This window comes from Lucilia sericata, unplaced genomic scaffold, assembly GCF_015586225.1.
Source record: "Lucilia sericata isolate MDLA Ls3-8-SP2 unplaced genomic scaffold, ASM1558622v1 Contig000335F_arrow, whole genome shotgun sequence".
Classification (NCBI taxonomy): domain Eukaryota; kingdom Metazoa; phylum Arthropoda; class Insecta; order Diptera; family Calliphoridae; genus Lucilia; species Lucilia sericata.
The window spans coordinates 126,408-146,124 of NW_023994355.1; the positions used below are offsets into that span (position 1 = coordinate 126,408).

Here is a 19,717-nt window from a genome sequence, read left to right on the forward strand (position 1 = left end):
AAATTCGATACGAAGTTTCTCTCCCAAATGTTATATGGATTGGTCAATAATTAACCCTAACCCCCATATAAGTCGCCCTCAAAAATGTCTTTAACATTCATTATATATATTAACCAAAATCGGTCCTTAATTGACCCTTCTCCCTTCAAAAAGTGAGTTTAATGCTCATAACGGTCTTTAAAATGTCGATATAGTGATAAAATTCTACACGTACAATTTCACGAGGTTCAGGATATAATTGGTAGGGTCAATAAAAAAAGGCCCACAAAAACAAAAACAAATTATGTATGTAGAAACCAAAATCTTTCTAACAAATTTTATAAGCATCGGTTCATAATTGACCCTACATTAATAGGCTCTTAATCTCCTTCAGAAAATTACTTCAACGTTCATTACTGGCTTGAAATTACTGTCCTACCAATGAAATTCGCCATAAATACATTTTATAGAAACTAAAATAATCCTACCAATATTTATGTGGATTGGTCTATAAATAAACCAACTGCCAAATAGACCCTACCCCCATTGAATGCAATATTTCGAAAATAATATTGATGTTCATGTAACTAATCAACATCCGAAATTTACCTAAAATGTATGGCATAGCCGAACTGTATTGGCTTCATCTTATACAATATGGATCCGATCTGTGGACATAGCATATACGTACTTCCATTTTTAAGCTTTAAGAGTTTCGAATTCAAAAGTAACTTTTTTGATATCCTATAGATCTTTTCGTGAACAGATTTTTTGATGTGACAAATTTCACAACAATCGGTTCAATATGTTAGCCTTTATATATATAGGCAAAGGAAACATTTCATATTTATGGTATATAACAAGTTTGTATGGATTTCTGTAAAATTTACGGAAATATCACTCATAATTGGTTCTTTGGAAAGCGTTAAAGAGTTTATATTCATTTTATGGAATTGTTCTCGAAACTTGTTTAGGGAAGCTTGAAGGAATAACAACTTTAGAATAGTTCTGAAACTAGTTCATTTCAGAGATATTTTTGTTCGAAATTGTTAGATGTATGTCAGCCATTATTATCTCTTTTTCAGAGAGATATAAATATATCTATATTAATATAACTGCTGAATGCGACATTTTTTTATATTTTCTACATAATCCGTATAATCGTGTTTCAATTCCTTAGGGATCTGCATACATAAATGTTTAAAGGCATTTTTACCTTTTGGATATGTTTTCAACTACTAGTGGAACTAGTATGCCAAAGAATTGTATCTTTAAAAAAATCGTTAGAGGTACTTTAGAATCACAAAAATGTACCGAGAAAGGGTTCTAAGAGTAATGATGACATTTCTATTTCCAAGGATGTTGTTCAACAGTTAAAAGAAAACTAATATGTTCATGTTTGCTCTAGTTTTAGTTCTAGATCTAAAATTTTTCCATTTAATATTCTTAGCAATATTCTCTATTTCCTAAAATTTGTTTAAATTTTCCAAAAAATAAACAACACTTTAGATTCTTTACCAAAGTGTCAATATACAAATTTATGTTAATTATACAGCTAACACAAATTTTTTCTCAAGTGTATTTCAAACACGGAAAAAAATCTATATAAACAAAAAAAAATATGTCAAAAATCTAAAATAAACCGTTAATTTCAATATATAAACAAGATGTTTGAACACTTTCAACATTCATTCACTTAAAAGATGTCAAAAAACTCCCTATCAAATTGAACAAGAACTCACATAAAAGTGACAATATTACAAAAAAAAAAAAAAATAATTTGAAACTGATAACAACTAAAAAACAGTCAAATGAACATTTATATAAAAAAGCAGGGTTAAAGAGAAAAAAATCGGCATATCCAATTGGCAAAACCACAATGAAAAAGAAAAATCATATAAAAGAAGATGTAAGCAAAAATACCGAAAAACTAAAATGATGATATTTTTTATGAAAAAAAGTAAAGTATTGAGTACATATTACCAATATTTAAGGTTTTTTGTTTTGTTTTGGACCAATACCAATAAACTTAAATAGGAACATACTAATACACCTAAGGCAAGAGAGAGAGTAACAATGAGGTATAGATTATTGTAGTTGTTGTAAAGGTAAACTATTGAGTATATTGATAATGTAAAGTGAGCAAATGAGAGATGGTTGTCTCTTTCTGGTAGCTGGTGTACTACTACTTTTAGTATGTGTGTGTAGTATGGTGCAAATGAGTTCATTTTGTGCATAGTGTTGCATTCATTCATTTTGCCTGAAAACTTTATAAGAAATGAACACTCATATCTGAGTGTTTTCTAAGAGAATTACGCACAGGCATGATAAAGATTGAATGAATGTGTTAAAGTGACTGAATGAACTATTAGGGAATTTACGTATGTAGTTTGAATATTTAAATGAGTGAACATAGCTAGAGAATTCATTTCTTTGAGATTTCTTGAGTGTAAAATAAAAGATACTAAAAAGGTAAGTAAATAACTTCGGTTGCTGATGTTGTTGTTGCTGCTGTATTTGTGTATGAAAATATTTTTAAGCAGATAACAGTAATAGCCAGCAGAGTAGGATAAACAGCAGAAAAATTACAACAACAAGTATCGAAACGAAAAAAATATTCGTTGCGTACGGGGTTCTTGAAAGCACCCTCGTTTAGTAATGTCATTTGTCAATCAGTAAGCGAGCGCAACGGTCGTTCTGAGCGTGTTCAAAAAGAATATATAAAGTAGTTTTAAATATAACAGTTTTTAAAAATTTGAATTTCTCAAATAGAAAGAAATTTTAACGTAAATGTTTTTTTTAAATAAAAAAAGTTTTTTAAGTGTTATTGAGGATTTAATGAAAAAAATTAACAAATTAAATGAGATTTAAATAAAAAATATTTAAAAATATAAAAAAGAGCTTTAATAATTAAAGGAAAGTTTGTGTTATTCAAGAAAATTTGAAATAAATTGTAAAGAAATTGAAAGAAAATAATATGCTCTTTTTTTAAAAAAGTGTTTTAAAAGTAAAAAAAAACTTAATAAAAAACCTAACACGGGGATTATTATATTAAAAAAAAAACACCCATAAACCGATATATATAAATCAAACAAAATGGAATTCGTATTACGAGTACCCTGCCTAGAAGGCACTAATGTTATAACCTGCAAAAATTGTCACATCTGCCTCAACAACTGCTTCTCCTTATCCTCCCTCTCCTCAGCGGCCTTAAACACCAGCAGCAGCTCTACAAAACAACACAGCTATAACCCACAAACTTCCCAAATAAGCAGTAATAATAATAATACCTCTGCCAACACAAAAACAACAACTACAACCAGCTCTTCAACGGCCTTAACCCTAAAACGCCTCTGCACTTTCCTGCTTTTATTGAATCTATTCTCAACAGCCGCTGGCTGTGGTCCCGGTCGAGGTATTGGCGGTCCTAGACCAAAACGTAAATTAACCCCTTTAGTATTTAAACAGCATGTACCAAATATGTCCGAACAAACATTGGGAGCATCGGGTATTAGCGAAGGTGCCATCAATCGTGATTCGGCTAAATTTAAAAAATTGGAATTTAACAATAATCGAGATATTATATTTAAGGATGAGGAGGGTACCGGTGCCGATCATGTTATGACCAGGGTAAGTATTTGAATTATTTTTTTTTGCAAAATTCCTAAGAAATTTTTATTGATTTATCTTATCGCGCATATTTAAACATTAAATGGCCGGGGAAAAAGTTATTTATTAGGGATTAACTATAAATACTAAACACTTAACTAGAAATACTTTATTACACCGAGAAAATTTTAGATTTTTTTTTTTAAATTTCAAAAATATTGAAAAAATTTTATTAAAATTTTCTTTATTTTTTAATTGTTTCTTAAATCGATCATTTTTCTCTGTGTTTTATTAAGTAATGTAATCGGTTTTTTATTCCTTTTCCGTTTTTTTGTATTGATCTTAATTATTTGTTAATACTATTGATAAACAATTGTAAGCAGCTATAATAAACTTCAACATTTTATTTTCATTATAAATATTATTATAGTTGTTGTTATTATTGCATTTTTTTGCCATTTATATTTGCTGTTTGTCGCCAAGAGAGTGTGTGCTGTAGTGGGTTCTAAATTTTTGTTTAAACGGTGCAATAAACTTTTAATCTAAACAATTATAAGCAATTTGATCCAATTGCAAATTTACACACACACACACACGATAAATAGAAACATTTTGTATTTGTTTAACTTAAATTATTGTTTATTAACAAAACAGATAAATTGTTAATAAACAAATTGTTATAAATTAATCGAAATATTGAGAAAATGGGTTCATGCTAATAAAAACAATATTTGTTTTAAAGATTGAAATCATGTAAGTTTAAACTATAAAACAACTTTAAGTTTAAACTTAGTTTAAACTCCGTAATGTGAGTATCTTCAATATTGTTTTAGTTTCTCATTTAATTCGTTAGCTAAACCAAGCTTAATTAAACTTTAGTTAAAGTTCTTTTAAGTTTAAATTGTTAAGCTTTCAGTTTTGTTTAGTTTTAAGTTTTAGGTTTAGTTTAGTTTTATATTTGTTCAAAGTCAGTTAAACCAAGTTTAATCATATAAAATTTTAATAAAAATTTCTTATTTTAAAGAAAATTCTAAAGACAGTTAACTAAACTCTAGTTAGTTTAAGTTTATTAAATCTTTAATCAAGAAAATTTTTAAAATTGAAAACTAAACTTTAGTTTAATAAAGCTTAAACACAAGTTAAACATAAAGTTTAAACTTTTGTTAAAAATTACAATATCTTTGAACAAGATTATTTTAAAACAAAAATTTGGGTTTAAAAACTGTTAAATTTCCAAATAGAACTTAACTAAACTTAGTTTAAAATTTAAAATACAACTTTAAACTAAAATTGTTTTAAAGTTTAAAATATTTAGTTTTTAATAAAAAGTATTAAACTTAGCTTTAAGATATTTGCTCTTTAAGCTGAGTTTAATAAGCTTAAATTAAACCTAAACTTCAGTTATTTAAAGTTTAAACTGAAAATCATGGTATAAATGTTTTAGCAGTAAAATCTTGTTTGAAACCAAATTAAACTTAGTTTAACTAAAGTTTAAGTTTTATAGCTTTTAAACTGCAAAACATTTATTAATGAAAAACTTTTCTTTAGCTTAAATTAAATTTAAACTTTAGTTATTTTAAGTTTAAGCTGTGAAATCATGTTAAAACAGTTTCAGCGGCCAAATCTTGTTTTAAACCAAATTAAGCTTTGTTTAACTAAAGTTTAGTTTTATAGTTTCAAAATTTTATAGTTTATTGCATTTTTACTGCAAAACATTTATAAATGAAAATCTTTTCTTTAGCTTAAATTAAACTTAAACTTTAGTTATTTAAAGTTTAAACTATGTAATCATGTTATAACAGTTTTAGCAGCCAAATCTTGTTATAAACCAAATCAAAACTTAACTTAACTAAAGTTTAAGTTTTATAACTTCAAATATTTTATAGTTTATTGCATTTTAACTGCAAAACATTTATTAATGAAGATTTTTTTAATGCAATTTTCTATAAACTGCAAGAAAGAAAAAACATATTTTTTATCGCAGGTGATAAAAAACAATTTACAACTGTTTTTCTATGAAATACACAGTCATAAAATAATATTAACTGTTATTAGCAAACATGACAGACGTTCATAAACATATTTTCTTTTATGAACTACTAAATAATTACAAACTAATAGCCAAAGACACTGAGCGAAAAAACACCACACACTTTGCACACACTTCAATAAAATTATTGTAGAGAATTGGTTGTAAAAAGTGAAAAATGTCTTTAAATTAAATAAAATAATTTATATTTTTTGGATTTTTACTTACAATAATTGTTTTTCATAAATTTTCTCAGTGTATTGCAAAAAAAATACAAATGCTTTAAGAAAACTTATCTTATCATTTTGACAAAACCAGGTAGGAGAGTTAAAGCGCTAAATAGTCAATAAAAAAATATATAAACAAAAAGCAAAAAGTGCTAACTACCTTTATATCAAAAACAAACTTAAACAAAATGACACTTAACCCCTTTTGCATAAAAATTGTTTAAAGTAAAACATTTGTTTTTCACATAATTTATAGACATTTTTGCACAAATAAATTTTAATTTCAAAAAACTTAAAAATTTTATAGCTAAGATTTTATTAACAGCTAGCTGTAAATAATAACAAAAATTTCTAAACAATTGAATTTATGGCAGCAGACGCGTGTCTCGAACAAAATTGTCCTTCAAATTAAATTGACTTTTTGGATAATATATTTTTTTTAAACAGTAGTATTTAAACAAGTTGCAGTTGCCAAAACCTTGAAATGTATTTATATAACTTTAGTTCCAAACAAACACAGTGTGAAACAGTTAACAGTTTGACAAAGTTCGATGAAATAAAATTTGAAATGCGCCAAAACTATAAACACCCAGACATATAGTCAAGGTTAACATAATATCTATATTTTTTTAATATATCCTTTTTTCTAACGCTAGGCCAAGGTCATAAGTCACAAAGTACCCGTTTTAAATATTTGTTTAAAATTATAAAATAGTAGCAGAATGTGTAACAAATCGCGTTTAGTTTCGTTTCATTAACTAAGAATTCGAGGTCGCCAATTTTCAGGGTCATTTTACTTTTTTCCTATTTCTACTGCTCATGTGTTCTTTTTGTGCGTAAAAACATTTTGTAAACATTCTGTAACCTTTTATATTAAACAAAAAAAAAAAAAAGACAAAGTACAAATATTCGTTTGTGTCTCTAGCAAGGACATTCACACAATTTAATGTCAAGGATGTACAAATTTTAACTGCTTTTATTGTGACTACTGCTGACTACTAGTCGTTGTTGAAAACTACTATTTGACATTGGTTTTTGTTAAGCAGAAAAATTGTTGTGAAAACAAACTCTTAGCTCAGGGAGCTAAGGATTTTTATCTTTGAATAGAAATAATAACAAGGAAAAATAGAAAGGAAAAGAAATTTTTAAAGAAACATTTGTACAAAATTTTAAAATTTTTAAAAATTTGTAAATTTTACAAAATTAGTTGAACAATATTTTATAATATTTCGAAACATTATCAATATGAAACTTTTGTTAGAAAAAAAAATTTTTTTTTTTTATTTTTGAAAAATTTTAAATTTTCAATAAATCACCAAAATTTCAAAATGATTTTAAATCTTTTAATTTTGATTTTATAATATAATGAGTGCTCTGCATGCTCTGAAATGCTAATATTTCAAAGATTTAGCTCTAGCTTATATTTTTTATAAAATTCTTAAATTTGATAAAGTTGCATGATTTTAAAAAAATCGCCAAAATTCCAAAACTTTTTGAAATTAGTTAAATTTTAATTTTATAAAATTTTGAAATAGTTTTCTAAGAAATAAACAAATTTCAAAAGTCTAACTTAATTTTTGCACATTTTGGGAGACAAATAAGAATTTTGATTTTTTCAACTTTAAAAAAAATTACAAATTTTTTCAAAAAATCAAAATTTAAGAAAATTTGATAACGCTCTGAAACCGATTTCTATAAAATTTAGTTATTTTGAAATTTCTAGCATAGTTTGTTCTAAATTTAGAATTCAAATAAAAACTTCAGTTGTTTTTTAATATGAGAACATACATAATTTTTAAAAAATCGCCAAAATTCCAAAACTTTTGCAAATTAGTTAAATTTTAATTTTATAACATTTTGAAATAGTTTTCTATGAAATAAATAAATTTCAAAAGTTTAACTTAATTTTTACACATTTTGGGAGACAAATAAGAATTTTGCATTTTTTCCAACTTTAAAAAAATTAAAAAATTATTAAAATTTGATAAAGTTCTGAAACTAATTTCTATAAAACTTACTTATTTTGAAATTTCAAACCTTCTGAAACAGTTTTCTATAAAATGTTTTTTAAATTTCTAGCATAATTTTTTGTTAAAATAAAAATTTTAGTCATTCTATTTTTTTCTATGAGAGTACATGATTTCCAAAAAATCGCCAAAATTCCATAGCTTTTTCAAATTAGTTAAATTGGAATTTTATAACATTTTGAAAGAGTTTTCTATAAAATTCATAAAATTCAGAAATATAACTTTATTTTTACGCATTTTAGGAGATAAAAAAGAATTTTGAATTTTTATGAAAATTTTTTAATTTAAAATAAAAACAAAATTTTTTGAAAATTCACTAAAATTCCAAAATTTTACGAAATTTGTTAATTTTAAATTTTATAGAATTTTGGAAAAGTTTTCTATAAAATATGAAATTATCAAAAAGTTAGCTTAAGTTTTTCAAATTTTAGAATTTTATTCTTTTTTTGCAAAAATTTTGCTTACTAATCTTTGCTAAAATGAACTAAGTAGATCAAAAGCTTCTCTTTTTTTGGCAGTTAGCTTAATTGAAATTTGTCATAACATTTTGAAATGATTAAAAAATGATGAGTGATGTTTGCTTATAAATTCTCTATTTATTGTATTTTTTTAAAGCAAATTTTTGACATAAAGTCTTTTCAACTTCTTAGGAATTTTATTTGTTTGATTTAACAGATTAACAAAAAAAAGTTTAGCTACAAACTTGCTCATATGCATTTAAGCTTGTTTCCTTTGGCTGGGTTAAATTTTTTTTCTACGTTCCCAAAGGTTTCTTATTTTTTTTTTATTTCTGTAGTAGATGCTTGTTTTGTTGTTATTATCTGCTTTAGATTGCATGTTGTCATTTTTCTTTTCTTTCTTAACAGATTTTTTTTTCGGGGGTACAAGTATTTTAATCTTATTTAATTTTTATACACTGCGCATTTGAACATGATGTTTTTTTTTTTTTATTTTTTTGTTGGTTGGTTTGTGTTGACGGATCTTTTCTGGACCACTAGCAACACATCTATGGTTATTAAACCCACAAAATCACACAATAGCCAACAATTTTTTGTTGTGTGTGGCTGTTTTTTTTCATTATAATTTAATCTCTACCTTAATGGGCATCACTTAGTCCATCACATAATGCTTAACCAACAAAAGTGATGGTGCATTTTAGAATAATATTTTGACGCTTGTTGGCGCTTTTACAGACCTTTTTTCTTTCAAAAAAAAGAGAAGCATGTTGATTATTAATTATAAACATGCAACAAAACAGGGTTATAAAAAACATACATAAATACTTATGAATGGGGATGGCACCTTAAGAAAAGCATTCCAATATTTGGCTTATAAAATAAACTATATTTTTTTTAATTAATTGTTTTTTTGGAGAAAAAAAATCAATTTTCTTATTTTGTGTAGTTAATATTACTCATCATAAAAATGATCTTCAACTGCCAGAAGGCGTCATTTTAATGACATTAATAAAGATCTATTAACTTTTTTGTATATTTCTTTTCACTTTTTTTTAAGTGGCCTTTATATTGCGTTTTTAATCCTCTCTCTCTATAGTTATTTATATGTATATATGTTTGTTGTTGTCGTTGTTGTTGTATTTCATTTGAAATTGAAACGATAAGCGCCATAATCCCTGATGTGTGATTAAAAAATTTTGTTTATATTTTGTGATGTTTTGCGTTTAAGGCGCGATTGATTGAGCAAATTAAATTTGCTACAATGACTTGCCGGTATGTTGTATGTTATACTATGGCAGATCTTTAGAATTTTTTGATTATTTTGCCAGACATCCCTACATATGTCTACCTAGTTTTAAAAATTAATCCTTTAAACTTAAAATATTGCAATTTAAAAAAAATTCAAAATAGTTTTGTTAAAATTTTAGTGATTTTATTTCAATAAAAATAAGTTTTGTTTATGTATTCTACAACAAATTGCTGGATTTTTAATAATTTGTCAAAATTTTTAAGAAAAAACGCTTAATTAAAATTAGTGCTTTTAAAAACGCTTATTTTATTTTGGCGTTTTTTACATAAATTTCTGTTTTTTTGTAAATTTCAGCTTGGTATTGTTTATTTATTTTGCTCATTTTTTACTTTCCTTCATTTTTTTATATATTTTGCTTCAAAAACCTAGTTTTGATTTGAGTTTTTTACGAATTTTTAAAAATTTACCAACATTTTATTTTTAGTTAGAATTTAGTGATTTTTATTTTATTATAAATTAAAGTATTAAGCTTTCAAATAAAATTTAAATCTACACTTTAACTTGATTATTAACAATTTTACAGAGTTTTGAAAATTTAACTAATTTTTTTTTCCAAATTCCTACATTTTTATAAAATTTCAAAAATTTAACAAAATTTTATTTGTTAAACAATTGAAAACATTTTTCTTTTTATAATAAATTAAAGTATTAAGCTTTACAAAACAGCTTTAAATAAAAATTTAGCTTTAGAATTAAAGATTTTACAGCATTTTAAATATAACTCTTAAAGAATTCTTAATTTAGCTCCCTAATGGGTTAACAAATTTGTAGCTGTGCAATCTGATATGCTTATATAGTATTTTTTATTATACTTTTTTCCTTCTATAAAGCTTTTATTATATTTGCATTGGTCTTAACTAGTCATATAATATAAAAATTGTTCATAAAAGTTTTGAGTTTTATTCAAGAGCCGCTTGTCGGTAATACTTAAATTGGATGCTTTTAAAAACGTCAAAATTTAAAAAAAGTATCAAATTTGTAATAAAACAACAACAAAAAATCAATAAATACAACTAAAACCATTAAAAAACCAATGATATCCCTTGAAATGAGTGTTAGAAAATATTTCATATGCATGATGACATCTTAGATAAGACAGACAATATGCAAAACTGAGCAATTTGTTTAGATTTTTTAAACTAAATTTATTTATATAGCCATAACATAAATCAATATTGAAGTTTGATGGACTAGTGTTGATAAATTGTATAAAATTTTTTTTATGGGCAAAAAATTAATTTGAAATTTTTAATTTTTTATTGTCTTCTACTGCTTTAAATTCATTCCCATTGCCAAAGTTTTGTTTGTTTTCAATAAAGATTTCCAGTGTTTATTTGTTTAAGAAGTTAAACTGTAATCAAATGGAAATTGAAATTATGAAAAGTCAACAAGAGTTCCCACGTTTAGATGCTGATCAGTTGTGAGATTTATTTATACCTTCGCGTTAAAGGCTGTTTAAAGATAAGGGCAATGGGGTTTATCTTTTCTTGGGACGTCAAAGCATTTGTAGACAAATTAAGAGTGACATCATCAACATTTAAGCTTATCATTAGTTAAACATCTTTCAACATTTTTTTTTTTTTGTCTTACATACCACTAAACATTTTTATTTTTTAATAGGATTTCATAATTCATCAAAAAAAATTTTTTTGTTTATGATTTGAAATTTGATTGAAAAGCCCTTTTTTTCTAAACAAAGAACTGAATGAACATTTTGTGGAGTAGTAGAAGAGAAAACATAACAGTTTAAATATCGTATTACATTAAAATACCATGTTCAATGTAATTTATGAAATTTAAGATTTTCATTTTTTTTCTGTATTTAAGTATACAAACTCGCGTATTAAACTGAAAACATTCTTCTTTTTTATTAACTGCACTCCACTGCACTCATTCATTATTTATTATACAAATATTCATTAACAAATTGTTTGGTTTATAAATAAATATTACCTGCATAACTTTAGTCTGTAAAGAAAAATTCCCTAGAAGTGTAAAATTTATGCTTATGTGCAAAAATCCACTCACTATATATCAGACACTCATTCACCTTCAGTCATTCATTTAGTCCAGGGTCCAGTGGAAACAAAAAAAATCCGTTTTATGGCTGCATCATAAATCGTTGTCATTATGGTGTTGATCATTATTTTATTGCACATTTTAAAGATTTTGATCCTTTTTATTTTGAGTTTTAAGAATTTAAACGTTTATGCAGATATTGTATCGTTTTGAAATGTATTTTTTTTTCTTCGGTTTAGGCCGAACATCATTTATTATCAAATTGTTTTGGTTTGGCTAACAAATTTTGTTTGTCATTGTTTTAATATGCAACAATTAATTAAAATAAAATTGAAATGGTTTTTTTTTGTTTGCAAGTGATAAATTATGGGAATTTGTTATATAAGTTTTTTTTCCAAAATTTATTATTAATTTTTTAAGATTTTTATTAAAAAAGAACTCACACATTTTTAGAAATTTACAATATTTTTTTTTAAATAAATTTCCTGCTAAAATTCTATATTATAAAATTTTATATTAATTTCATGACATTTGCTCTTTAATAACACCTTTTAATATTTATAAAAAATTATGTTTCAATAATCCAAAAAATTTTTCAATTTTTAAAAATTCTTATAAAATCAGTTTTTGGTTAAAAATTCAAAAAGTTTTATTTTATATAAATTTCAAATTGTCTACCATTAAATAAAATAATTTTGAAATTTCTATATTTATAAAATCATATTTTCTCTAGTTTTAAAGAAATCACTTAAAGTTTCTATTAAACTCGAAATCTAAAAAATTTTAAAAATTGTTTAAAAAATTATTTTAAATAAAAATTTAAATGTTTTTATTTTATTAAAAAATTTATCTTATTTCCTATTAAATAAAATTATTTAAAAAATCGTGTTTTTTTGGTTAAAAAAAAAAATCACTTAATTTTTTTTCAAAAATTTAAAAATTTTTTTTTAAAAATTAATTTTGTATTGAAAATCAAAAGTTTCATATTTTGTAAGAAAATTTAATATAATAACTTTCAAATAAAATTATTTTAAAAAGTCTATTTTAAGAAAATCATATTTTCTTAGGTTTTCAATAAATCACAAAAAATTTTTTTCTGAATCAAAATTTTTTAAAATTTAAAAATTTTTTAAAAAATTTATTTTTATTGGAATTTAAGATATTGTTATTTTATAAGAAAATTCTATAAAAAAAAACTTTTAAATAAAATTATTTATAAAATTTTATTTTAACGAAATCATATTTTTTTAAATTTTAAAAAAATCACAAACAATTTATCTGATTTAAATATGTAAAATTTTAAAAATTTTTTAAAAATTAATTTTTATTGCTAATTTAAAATAATCTTATTTTGTGAGAAAATTCTATACAAAATCTTTTAAATAAAAGTATTTCTAAAATTTTATTTTAATAAAATCATATTTTCTTAGGTTTTCCAAAAAAAATCACAAAAAATTTTTTTCTGACTCAAAATTTGTAAAATTTTTTAAAAAATTACTTTTTATCGAAAATCAAAAAACTTTTATTTTATAAGAAAATTCTATATAATAACTTTCAAATAAAATTATTTCTAAAATTCTATTTTAAGAAAATCACATTTTCTTAGGTTTTCAAAAAATTTTTTTCTGACTCAAATTTTTTTAATATTAAAACTTTTTTAAAAATCTATTTTTATGGAAAATCAAAAAGTTCTTATTTTGTAAGAAAATTTAACTTGTTAGCTTTTAAATAAAATTATTTCTAAAATTTTATTTTAAGAAAAACATATTTTCTCAGGTTTTTAAAAAAAATCACTTAAATTTTTTTCTGTACCAAAACATGTTACTTTAAAAATTGTTTAAAAAATTAATTTTTATTTAAAATTAAAAAATTCTTAATTTATTGTAAAATTTAACATGTTAAATTTCAAATAAAATTATTAAAAAAAAATTATTTAAAAAAAACATATTTTTAAAAGATTTTAAGAAAATGGCTTCTATAACTTTTAACACAAAATATAAAAAAAATTTAAATTCAGTTTTAAACGAATCGAAAAAATTTTACTTTGTTTAAAAGTTTAATAGATTTACTTTTAACTACAATTTTTTTTAAAAAATTTTATTTAATAAAAATCGTATTTTTAAAAGATTTTAAGAAAATTACTTTAATATTTTGTCGAACTCAAAATTCATGTTATATAAAAAATTTTTTTAAAATTCTATTTTTAAACGAAATGAAAAAGTTGAAAAAGTTTTGTTTAAAAGTTCAACCGGTTTACTTGTAAACAAAATTTAAAAAAAAATTATTTCAATGTAAACTTAGTTTTAAAGATTTTTAGAAATTGTCTTAAAATTTGGTCAAAGGTTTATAGCACAAATTTTGTATGAAAATTTTGATTTATAAACCTTTAATAAAAGCTTATGAATAAGACCTTAAGTGTTTAAATTTTTAAAAATTAATTTTTGTTTTAATTTGAAAATAAGTTATTTAATAAAACTTTAAAAAAGCTTAAAGTGTACTAAAATGTTTAAGAAAATTGCTTAATATGATGTTTTTATTTTAGCTAATAAATTCCTTTGTTTGTCTTTTTATTTAAAAAAACAATCTATATGTTAAGTATTTTTAGATTTCTTTGTTTAAATTCAAGTATTTTTTGATAAATCTTAGAGTTTTTTTTTTTTTTTTGTTTTGTTTACTTATATTATTTTTCATTATTAAAAATTCTAATGAATTATGGAGAAAAAATAATAAACAATTTTATTTAATGCTGACAATTTACGTAGTTAAAAAAATCAATTTAATGTTTGTTTTAGAAATGATTAATAAGTATATCTCTGTGTTTATTTACACTTGACCCAATAGTAAGGGAAATCATAAAGTTTTTTTTATTAAAAATTTGTTTATTTATTTAACCACAAAAACCACACCAAATAAATAAAAAACCAAGTTTTAATTTAGCGCCCTTAGTTGTTAGGTTTTTGGGTTTGGGTTTATGACACAATTTATATTTTGAACAAAAAGTATAAAATTACTTAAATCACAGTTTAAGGTTTTTTTAAGTAATTTTTTAAAAAAAAAAGGGGTGTTTTAATGCAGTAAATCAAGTGTTTTGTGTTTTTTCTCTAGAGCAAAGGGTAAACGCTAAACTTTATTAAATTAAATTTAAAAGTTAAATAATCTCTTAAGTAATCAGATACTTAATATCCTTTTTTGAACAAAAAAAAAAAAAAAAAAAAAATTTAAACAAATTTGTAGTGATTTCTTAGCCAACGGAAGCGAAAACTTACAATTACGGAAGTTAGCAATTTTAACTCTTTTTTTTTTTTTTTTTTTGAAACAAAACTGGTTATTTTAGCTTTAGTTACCCCAAATCGTTTATTTAGTGTCATTATACACAAGATATGTACAATTTGTAAGTATTTTAAAGTTTATGTTTTTACACGTAAATGTGTCATCAATGTCTTTGATTACACATACTTAAACTAAAATGCTTGTTGTTTCTACTGCTGCTGCTGCTGCCACCAGCTTGACTCCCCTAGAAGTTTTATGTGTTGCAGCAGTGTTGTTGTTTTTTTGGGTGGCATATTGCTGTTGCTGTAGTTTAATTTAATAAGTACAAGTAATCACCACCTTTTGTTAATGTTTTGTGTTTTTTAACAAAACACTTATTAGACGATTTGTATTTTTTTTTATAGATTTTAGTTTTCATCTCTTCGTGTGGATTTTACTAACAATTTGTTAGATTTTAAGCGATCAGTCAGCACTAAGGCTTTGTAGTAAAGCCGCTTGGTATGTGTGTGGCATGGAAACTTTTGTTGTTGTTGCTGTGTTCATTTAACTCATAGATACTAAATGTTGTTGTACACCTTGGCGTGTGTTAATAGCACAAGTGTTTAATAGTGTTTTGTTGTTGTATTGCAAGTTGTTGAGTTTCCTGCATTATTGTGAATGATTGTAAACGATTAAGGAGTTTGGTATGTATGTATGTAGATATGTTTGTGTTTGTGTTACTCTGTAATGTTTTGAATTGCACTTCAAGTGGTTTACAACATTATGAAGTGCTTTTTCTTCTTCTGTACATACATACACATGTACATATAAATAATGTTTGTCTCTTTTATTAAAACAAACATCATCTTTTTAATTTAACTACAAGTAATTTGGTATTTTTCTTTTAGCTTAAGTTTACTTTCAATTTATTTAAATATGGCAGTTAAAGTTTTTTTTTTTTTTTTTTTGCTTTTTCTGTAAGTTTAGCTGCTCCTTTTGGCCTTAAACATTTAATGATGATGACCATAATAATACAGTAAAACTAAGCCAGTGCTAAAAAAAAAAATAATTATTTGTTTTATGTTGGCTTTTATAAGAATGAAAAAAAAACACAAACATTTAAATTAGTTAATAATGGCCTAAAAAAATAGTTTCATTTAAAATTTAATTTCATGAATTTGTTTTTTGAAAAAATAATTAAGCTAGCTAAACATTAAGCTTTAGTCTAAATAATTACTTTTTTCTTATAATGTTTGCATTCAAGAAAAACTCATTAAATTAAAAAACAAACATTACCATAACATAATAATTTTCTAAATAAAGTGAATTTTTAAAAAATTCTTAAAAATCTGTTTATATTCAAAAGATTTTAAGAAAATTACTTAAAAAATTTTGTCAAGTTTAATTTTCAAAAATTTGTTAAAAAATTTTATTTTGTAATAATTTTTAATAAATAAAATTATATCGAAGTCTTTAGTGGAATTAAATTAAATCAAATTGAAAAAAAAAGATTTTCAAATTTATTCCTAAATTACAATTTTCAAAAATCTCTTAAAATTCCTTGTTTTGTTAAAATTAAAAACTGAATTATGTTTTTATTATTCTCAAACTATTTTCTTGTAAATTAAACTATTATCTAGACAAAATTTTAGAGAAATCAAATTTTTATAAAATTTAAATAAAATCCTTCTAAAAGTTTTCGATTAATAACAAAATTAAGAAATTTTTAAAAAGACTTCAAAATGATTTAGTTATTTTTAGCTAAATTGTCTATATTAAAAAATTCGTTAAAATTCCATTTTTAATAAGAATAAAAAGATTTTTATTTTATATTAAATGTAAGATATTTGTTATTAAATAAAATTATTTTAAAAATTTTATTTTAAACAAATTTAATTTTTAAAGATTTTTAAAAAATGAAATGTTAAAATAACTTCTTTATAAACCAAATTTGAAAAATTTCTCAAAATTATATTTTTAATAAAAATTAAAAGTTTTTTAGTAAATATTAAAACTATGGCAATTGTTAATAAATAAAATTATTTCTAAAATTTTATTTGAAAGAAATTTAATTTTTAAAAATTTTTGAAAAAAAAATTCCTTTGAAATGCTAAAATAACTTCTTTATAAAACAAATTTAAAAATTTTCTCAAAATTCTATTTTTAATAAAAATTAAAAGATTTTTATTTTATATTAAAACTAAGACAATTGTTAATAAATAAAATTATTTCTAAAATTTTATTTTAAAGAAATTTAATTTTTAAATTTTTGAAAAAAATTCCTTTGAAATGCTAAAATAACTTCTTTATAAACCAAATTTAAAAAATTACTTAAAATTCCATTTTTAATAAGAATAAAAAGAGTTTTATTTTATATTAAATATAAGATAATTGTTAATAAATAAAATTATTTCTAAAATTTTATTTTAAAGAAATTTAATTTTTCAATCTTATCTTATTTAAAAATCTTTTTCTTATATTTCTAATTAACCATTTTTATATTTATAAAAAATTCTTAAAATAGTTCACACCTTTTTATAATAAAGTCAAAATATTTTGTGTTTATATTATTAATTCCCCCCAACAATCCCCAACAAATTTTATATTAAACACAAAGTCTTTTTAACAAATACAATTGATATTTAATAGTATTTACTAACAAACAAAGAAAACAAAACTGAAGTTTATTTAATCAACAAACAAACAGCCACAAACTTCGTCTTCTTCTACATTCTACATTTCTATAAACCTTTATGAACAATAATCAAACAGAAATGATCATTAGTGATCTTCCTTTACAGGGTCTTCTTACTCTTAAGCATTTTTGTTAAAACAACTTTAGTGTTTTTCTGTTTTTTTTTGTGTATGTGAATGCTTGAATGCATTTTTGAACAAATACATTATTTTGCATTTAGCATCTTTGGTGGCGGTAGATGGAGGGTTTCGTTTTTCCTAACATTTTGTTATAATGATTAAAAAGTTGTAAGTGAGTATACATTACATTACAACAGCATTAACAATCATAATAATAATAATAACAACAGCATACATACAAACAACAACATTTTGTTGGGACAATGAGTTAGATGTTTATTTTACGCACCCGTCGGCATTTAGTCTTTTTTTCAGATTTTTTTGTTAATGTTCTATAGACAAAACTAAAATAAAGAAAAACAACAACCAATTTAAATAATATTTAAACTAAAAGATAATGTTGTCTTGCCAAAGAAAAACAAAACTTACAATATACAAGCTGAGCTGTAAACACTTTGTATTAGGGAATTATTACTAAAGAAAGAGGTAAATTTTTTAATAAATATTTATTTAAGCATTACATAGTCGTTATACAAAAAAAGGTTTAAAAGCAGCTTAATTATCAGTCTTAATGTTCGTTCCACTGTAAGGCAAAGTGTGAAGTCTTTTTTTATCTCTCTCTTTTAAGGGACAGGTGAGGAAATCAATAATTAAAAACGGCCTGGTTTAAAGGGGAGAAGGGGGGTAGAGGTCTCAGGATTAACATAATATGCTCTTAACAGCAATTTAAAGTGTTTGCTTAACATGGTTGGAATTCATGCATACATTAAATAGAGTCTCTATTTCTTTTAAATACATACTTCAAGTTTTAAGCCTTTTAATAAAGTAAACTTACAGCAACAAACATAAATTAGCATATTACACAAAAATTAACAACAACAACAACAACAATAGTTTTTGTATTTAGTTAAACAAATCTAGGCATAAACCTTAACAAAAAGAAAAAAACCATAAACTCTAGTGTAAACTATATGGGAGGGAGTTTTTTTTGGGTGAAAAAACAAAAGACTTAAGACACATACTTTTTAAATATTTGATGTAAATAAACCAACATGTTTTGGTTTCAATAACAAAAAACAAAAAAAAAATAACAAATTAACAACGCTTATTAAAGCGCTTATTTGTAATAACACACACACACACAACAACAAACTAAAACTCAATTGAAATTTTTGGGAAAAAATCATTATTGCAAGTGTGACAAATTATGTAAAGAAAAGAGCATATAAAACCAACATGATGGTTTTATATGTATATTCATAGAGCAACAAATATCTTGTCTACTTATGTTGTATGCTTATTGTTAAAATGAAAATCAATTTTACGCCTAACAGACAGCCTAGCCTGCCTGCCATTGCACTTTTGCCAACAGACTGCCTGTTGCAACATAAAAACAGCAAAAAAAAGGCTGTAATGTTTGTACACAAATTGTAAGCAAAACTAACGCTTTAATTCGTTGCACCCAAGGATATTTTCAAGCCAAAAACCAAGGCCGTTAATAATTGATTTTGTGGCGGGCAATTGCGCTTCTGTGGTTTCAATAAAGAAAAAGAAATTTGAAATTTCTTACAAATATTCCTAGAAATGGCGGCTGTTAAGCAAAATCCTTTGAGTCCCATCATATCTTCAGTTTTATTTGTTTAAATATTCTGTTTTTAATTTAACCAAAGAGTTCTTGGGTCTTTTTAAATATTTATTTTAAATCAGCCAGAAAATGTTTTTTTGTATTACTTTACTTTATTTTCTTTAAGTTTTTTCTATTTACTTTACAAATGCAAATATGTCTAAATAATCAACGTATAGGTATTATTTAAATATTACAAAAAAATATTGTTTTGATTTTAAAATTTTTTTCAAAAAAAAAGGATTTTAGTTTGTTGGTTTTAGTAAAGGTTTTATTTACTTATTAAATAAGCGCAACAGGTTCAAAGAGTTTTTTCCTTTTTTTTGGTACTTAACAGGTTTGTTGTTTGAGTCTTTCGTTTTGGGTCAAAGTA

General features: G+C 23.3%; 1 protein-coding gene across 2 annotated transcripts in view; it reads left to right on the plus strand.

The window, feature by feature from the left end:
• LOC119603781 (protein hedgehog) overlaps positions 1–19,717 on the plus strand; it is a 47,410-nt gene that overhangs the window by 17,707 nt on the left and 9,986 nt on the right. Inside the window, exon 2 of one of the 2 annotated variants that reach the window (XM_037955955.1) lies at positions 2,977–3,609. In XM_037955955.1, coding sequence (XP_037811883.1) covers positions 3,076–3,609 — 534 coding nt within the window. In that variant the 5' untranslated portion in view covers positions 2,977–3,075. Of the gene's footprint in view, positions 1–2,663; positions 3,610–19,717 lie in introns of those variants that run through there. The other variant, XM_037955954.1, reaches the window with a different exon arrangement.